This window comes from Myotis nattereri (assembly GCF_964212035.1).
Source record: "Myotis nattereri genome assembly, chromosome: 4".
Taxonomy (NCBI): domain Eukaryota; kingdom Metazoa; phylum Chordata; class Mammalia; order Chiroptera; family Vespertilionidae; genus Myotis; species Myotis nattereri.
The window spans coordinates 79,954,056-79,960,286 of record NC_138079.1 but is presented as its reverse complement, the minus strand read 5'-3'; the positions used below and the strand labels follow the sequence as shown (position 1 = coordinate 79,960,286).

General features: G+C 56.8%; 1 protein-coding gene across 1 annotated transcript; it reads left to right on the top strand.

Moving 5' to 3' along the window:
* Positions 1–402: 402 nt before the first annotated feature.
* On the top strand, positions 403–6,162 carry GPC2 (glypican 2; the record flags this gene model as incomplete). Its single annotated transcript, XM_081089911.1, has 10 exons — positions 403–589; positions 1,241–1,399; positions 1,713–2,035; positions 3,065–3,145; positions 3,840–4,002; positions 4,244–4,374; positions 4,609–4,761; positions 4,864–5,003; positions 5,100–5,275; positions 5,930–6,162. The coding sequence occupies exons 1-10, from the start codon at positions 424–426 to the stop codon at positions 6,160–6,162; spliced, it is 1,725 nt and encodes a 574-aa protein (XP_080946037.1). The 5' UTR covers positions 403–423.
* Between the last annotated feature and the right edge of the window lie 69 nt (positions 6,163–6,231).

Here is a 6,231-nt window from a genome sequence, read left to right as displayed (position 1 = left end):
TGGCTTATCAACTACCATAGGCTGGGGGTCTGCCCTGGCCCCGCCTTTCGAACCGGATAGTCACGCCCCCGAGAAAGACCACGCCCCCCACCAACCTTCGTAGTTGAGCCTAATCCCGCCCCTCTGCCGAGTTCCCCCAACTACATTGGCTTAGTTTCTCCCTTGGTCCCGCCCCTGAGGCCGGCTCCTTGCCATCATTGGTAAGGCCCCGCCTTGGGCCCCTCCCGCTGTCCGACTCGCCTCTCCCATTGTCTCGGTTGATGCTGCCCGACCCAGCAATCCTCCTCGGTGTTCAGTTTCCCGAGGTCGCGCTCTTTCTCTGGCCGGCGGGACGGTCCTGCAGCGGAGAACCGGCTTCCCGAGTTCGGGCAGCTCTTCTTCCCTCCGTAGGACCCCCTGTGCTGTTCCAGGGTCGCAGCAGCTATGTCCGCACTGCGAACTCTTCTGCTGCTGCTGCTACCTCTGTGTCCCGGTCCTGGTCCTGGACCCGGGAGCGAGGCAAAGGTCATCCGGAGTTGCACGGAGACCCGGCAAATTCTGGGGGCCCGGGGATATAGCTTAAGCCTACTCCCTCCCGCCCTGATCTCAGGTGAGGAGAATAGAGGAAGACTAGAGAATTGGGGGCGAGGGAGGGGTCGAGGGTGGGTCCTCCCCGCCCCACAATAACTCTTCCCTTTCAGAGTGACCTTTGTAATCTTTTTATCCCATAGTAATATCGCCTCTCCTCCTGAACTTCCTTACCAGGAGCACAATAACCCTCCTGTTCACATAGTAGCTCTTTTACGCCACCCCCACCCCAAATCCCTTTCTAGTAAGTAGCACCCATCTCTCTGGTTCTTTCTTTACAGCCCAATTTGTTCTCCTCGCTGTTTCTAAGAGCACTTCTATAATACTTTCTTGTTTACCAAGTAACCCCACCCCTGCAAACCCCATTCTTCCTATAGAAGCTGTCCTGTAAGTCCTTAGAGGCCTGGGGGGTGCCATGCTGGGGACGGTGGCCCGAGGGCCCTCTGATCACCAATTTTGCCCGTTACTGTTTGATCCCATGCCCAATGGCAGTGGACCGGGGAAGGGTGAGGGGACAATAGGATGGGAATAGGGTCAAGTAGGAATGTGTGTACAGACAATAGAAAAGAAACCAGACAGGTGAAAGAGGAGGGATGGCCCCCAGAGATAGGCAGGAAAAGGAAGGAATTTTACCACATCACTTCCCACCATTCCTTGTGTCTCCTCTGTCTAGGTGAGCACCTCCGGATCTGTCCCCAAGAATATACTTGCTGTTCCAGTGAAATAGAGGAGAGGCTGACCTGGGACACTGAGGCTACTTTCCGAGGCCTGGTGGAGGAGAGTGGCTCCTTCCTGGTTCACACATTGGCTTCCCGGCTTAGAACATTTGATGGTGAGGACTTGGGGTCCCCAAACCTGGCCACACAGCTCCTCGCTGTGCTCATGATCCCAGCAAGTATCCTGTCCTCACTTCCTACTCCATCCCTAAGGCACCCCTGCCCTGTCTTAGCCCCCCCAACCCCACCCCAGGCTCTCTCCAGGGTCCTGCCCCACCCCATTCTCAATCTGCCCAAGCCTGAGAGTTGCTCAGTTTCTAACTCACTTGTCTTTTCTCTCCCCACTTTCTTCTTGCCTTTGCTCTTTCACTTTTTCATCCTTCTCTGGCCTCATCCCACCTCACTCCGCTTTCTTTGCATTTGCCACAGAGGTTTTTCGGGAGATGCTCTCATCAGCTGAGCACTCCCTGGCCCTGCTCTTCCACCGCTCCTATGGCCGCCTGTATTCCCAGCATACCCCCTTATTCAGCGGCCTGTTCTCTCGGCTGCGAGACTACTATGAGAAGTCTGGTGAGGGGTTAGATGACGCCTTGGTGGATTTCTGGACGCAGGTCCTGGAGAGAATGTTCCCCCTGCTGCACCCACAGTACATCTTCTCCCCTGAATACCTGTTCTGCCTCACTCGCCTTGCCTCCTCTGCTGATGACTCTCTGAAGCCTTTCGGGGACTCACCCCGTCGCCTCCGCCTGCAGGTGAGGGGTCTCAAGGCCTGAGTTTCAGCCATCTCTGACCTAGTGACCTCTAAACTGTGCATTCACCTCCAACTGAATGACCGCCCCTTCATGCTCCAGTCACCCCTGACCTGGTGATCCCCACATCCTGCATGTCAGCCATCTCTGGCCTTGTGGTCACTATCTAGATCAGGGGTGGGCAAACTTTTTGACTCGAGGGCCACAATGGGTTCTTAAACTGGACCGGAGGGCCGGAACAAAAGCATGGATGGAGTGTTTGTGTGAACTAATATAAATTCAAAGTAAACATCATTACATAAAAGGGTACGGTCTTTTTTTTTTTAGTTTTATTCATTTCAAACGGGCCGGATCCGGCCCGCGGGCCGTAGTTTGCCCACGGCTGATCTAGAGCCCCAGTGACCCCTGCCTGACCCAGTGCTCCTTGGTTTCCTTTAATTGTATGTCTCCCACTCTCATCCTGTGCTGCAATTTCACACACATCCCTGACCCACTCACCTACTCTTGCCCCCCAGCCACTTTCTGCCAACTCTTTCCTCATTCTAATATCTTGACTTCCTCTGGTTCAACTGAATGTGAATTAGGCACTTAGTATTTGAAAAGGATTTTCATTTTATAGTATCTCATTTAATTGCCATTGTAACTCTGGGAGGAGATGGTAGTATTCCTGTTTTACAGATGAGAAAACAACCTCCCAGAAGTTAAGGTCTCACAGCCAGTAAATGGTAGAGCTGTGTCTCACACCCAGGTCTTCTGGCTGTAAGTTCAGTGTTTGTCCTGATGCACAGTCCCATTATCTCCAAGCCCTGTAAAACAATCCCTCCCATCTCTTCCCAAGCCCAGCTCACCTTGACTATAATTCCTTTGAGCCTCTTGTACCTGCCTTACTGTACCACCTGATAATCCTAACCACCCCAAGGTAACTCCACAAACTATCCCCCACTGCTCAGCCCGGTGGTATAGTCTCTTGGCCCCGATCTTGACTGACAAGACAACCCTATGGTTTTTCTCACTTTCTTTCTTCTCCCCCAGATAACCCGGGCCATGGTGGCTGCCCGGGCCTTTATCCAGGGCTTGGAGACTGGAAGAGATGTGGTCAGTGAAGCACTTAAGGTTAGAGGGTGCTTGAGTGTGGGTGGGGCTCAGGGAGGGAAAAGGAGATGCCCCGTGAGGAAGAGTCAGATGCCAGCTGGCAGGAGAGACGTGGAGCTTTCCCACATTAGCCTTGAGGCCCTGGAACCCCAGGGTGAACCAGGAAGGAGGTGGGCCAGAGGGAAGTCTCCCTGGTGTCATGATTCATGATCTGCTCTCACCTCTGACCCTCTCCTGCCCTCTGATGACTCATATTCCTGTCAGCCTCTGGGGTTCTGCTCATCTCCATAACATTCTGCAATGGGAGTACTGGTCCCCCCAGTTTCCTCCAGATGCCTCAGTGATGACTCATCTGGCTCTTCCTTTCCTGCTCTCTTTCTACCACCCCTTCTCTCCCTGACCTCCAGCCTTACCTCTTCCATCCTCAGTTTCATCCTTCCCCAGTCTTGTCCTTAAACCTTTTCTCAGACCCCACTGTCCCATCCTTCCCAAAAAGAAGTATCTACAACCTGGCCCCGAGGAACTCCCCTCCACAGTCTTTTGGGGTCTCCCCTGCTGCTACATGGGGCCACCGACCGTAGCCATTCACAGCGGTCCTCCATACGGGGCATGGGAAGGGAGGGTGGGGTGTCTGGTTTCTCCCCGCGCAGCACTAAGTGTGGCTGAGGGCAGCCTCGGTGTCTGTGGGTCACATAGCCCAGCTCTCTGCCCCCAGGTCCCCATGTCCGAAGGCTGTAGGCGGGCTGTAATGCGTCTGACCGGCTGCCCCTTTTGTCGCGGGGTCCCCCTGCTGCCGCCTTGCCGGGGCTTCTGCCTCAACGTGGCCCATGGCTGCCTCAGCAGCCGGGGACTGGACCCTGACTGGGGGGCCTATCTGGGTGAGGACTCAGGAAAGCCTGAGAAGCTGGTCCCTGTAAGGGTGAGTGGGATGGACTGGGAGGGGTTTTTAAGCCATATTGAGGGGGGAGGGAGTGGTAGAGATCTTGAGTCTCCCCATCTAACACTTTGCTGTCTGGGTCAGGATTTGTGGGAACTTCCTAGTTTAATGAGTACCTCCCTGCTGTTCCACCCCCTTCCCCCCCCCCCATTTCACCCTTGGCTTTCTCCCCCTCCTTCAAGATGGTCTCCTGTTCCTGGCTGAGAAGATCCAGGGCCCCTTTTCCTTTGAGCTGGCAGCTCAGGCCATTGGGGTGAAGATCTCAGAAGGTTTGATGTACCTGCAGGAAAACAGTGTAGGGGTGTCCACCCAGGTACAGGAAACTCGAGGAGCGTGGGAGTGTCCGCCTGGGGGCTGGCAGGGGTGGTATGGGGGTCAGCTCTAGTACAGGGGGAAGAAGGATGGATGGAGGCAGTGGCCTGGGGTTGTGAGACAGGGTTGGGGGTCAGAGAGGCACTGTAGGTGGAAACAGGGCTATTGGGAGATTTAGGTGTTGGAATGGAGATTCAGTGCCGGTTTCATCCTGTGGGGCATCCCTGTGCCACAGGTGTTTCAGGAATGTGGGGTCCCCCCGAAGGCGATGGCCCGTGCCCACCGAGCCCTGGCACCCATGGAAGAAGTGGGCCGGCGCTGGACCGGGGCTGCAGGGGCGGAGGAGGAGCAGCCCACGACAGCTGCGGGCAACAGCCTGCCCCGGATGGTGAGCTGGGGGGTGTGGGGTGGGTGGGTGGACAGGCGTGTGGGTGTGGGGTGGGTGGGTGGGCACGCGCGGCAGCTCCACCTGCTCTCCCTGCACGCCCAGGTGTGGGAGCTCCGCGAGCGGCTGGACCGGGCCCGGGGCTTCTGGGCCGGGCTGCCCCTGGCGGTGTGCGGGGACCCCCGCATGGCATTGGACATCACCCAGGAAGCAGCGCCCTGCTGGACCGGAACCGGGCGGGGCCGGTGAGAGCGGTTTGGTGGGCGGGCCAAAGCCCAAATCCGGGGGCGGGGGCGGACCCACAGGGCCGGCGGGAGCCTTTAGGGCTGCTCTGCTCGCAGGTACTTGTTGCCGGTAGTCGGAGGCCCCCTGACCCAGCAGCTCAACAATCCCGAGCTGGATGCGGAAACCTCAAACCCCGACCTCCGGACTCGGATGCAGCGGCTGCAACTCCGGTCAGCTACAGTGAGGATGAGGGCAGCCGCCCAGGGACGCGACCTAGATCTGGAGGACTGGGGTGAGACCTGATACCCCGGGGATGGGGGGTGGGGGGTGGGGGGTGGGGAGGAGGGCGCTGATGGGCTCCCTCCTCTGGCTGCTTGGGATTGGACCTTGGACCCGCCCACTGCTTTCTGAGTCCCTCCCCTCCCATCTTATCATTCATTCACGCATTCATTTTACAATCACGTATGGAACCCTTACCTCAAAGGTTAGGGATAGAAGACCAGTATGAGAGAAGGTCTCTGTCTGTGAGTTCATATTCCAGTTGAAGAGTCTCCAAAACATTCTTACAGAACAGTGGGCAAAGGACTGTGGGAGATTGGGGAGGGTAGGTACCCCCCCCCCCCCGCCCCCCCCTCCCCAGGAAGCAGGGTTGGGTGGCTTCCCAAAGTAGAATTTGCCAGAGAAGCAAGGCAAGAACATTAATTTTCTCTCCTCCCATCTGCCTGTCTCTCTTTTCTGTCTCATTGTCTTTTCTGTCTCCCATTGCCTTTCCTCATTCTCATGTCTACCTGACTTCTCTATCCTCGCCTTCCTGTCACTGTCTGTTTCCCTCCTCCTATCTACCTACCTATATCTCTCTCCTCCCTCTTTGTGTCTGTTTCATACTGCCCCTTTTACCCATCCCTGTCTGGCTCTGACCCCCCACCCCCCCACCCCCACCCCGCAGATGAGGATGCCAGTGGCTCTGGAGAAGGACCGCACTATGCAGATGACTGGATGGCCGGGGCAGCAGCTGTGGGCCCCCCAGCCCGGCCTCCTCGTCCTCCTGGCCGCAAAGGAGGTTTCATCGTCCGCCAAAACCAGGGCAGGAGCAGGACTGGGGGGACATCTGTTGGTTTTCACACCCAACCCGTTCTCATTCTCTTCCTCTCAGCCCTGGCCCTGCTTGAACCTCGATAACAGGGGAAGGGTGCCCTGGCATCAGAGGGGCTCATGGCCCTTTCTCTCCTCCCCTCTCAGCTGGATCTG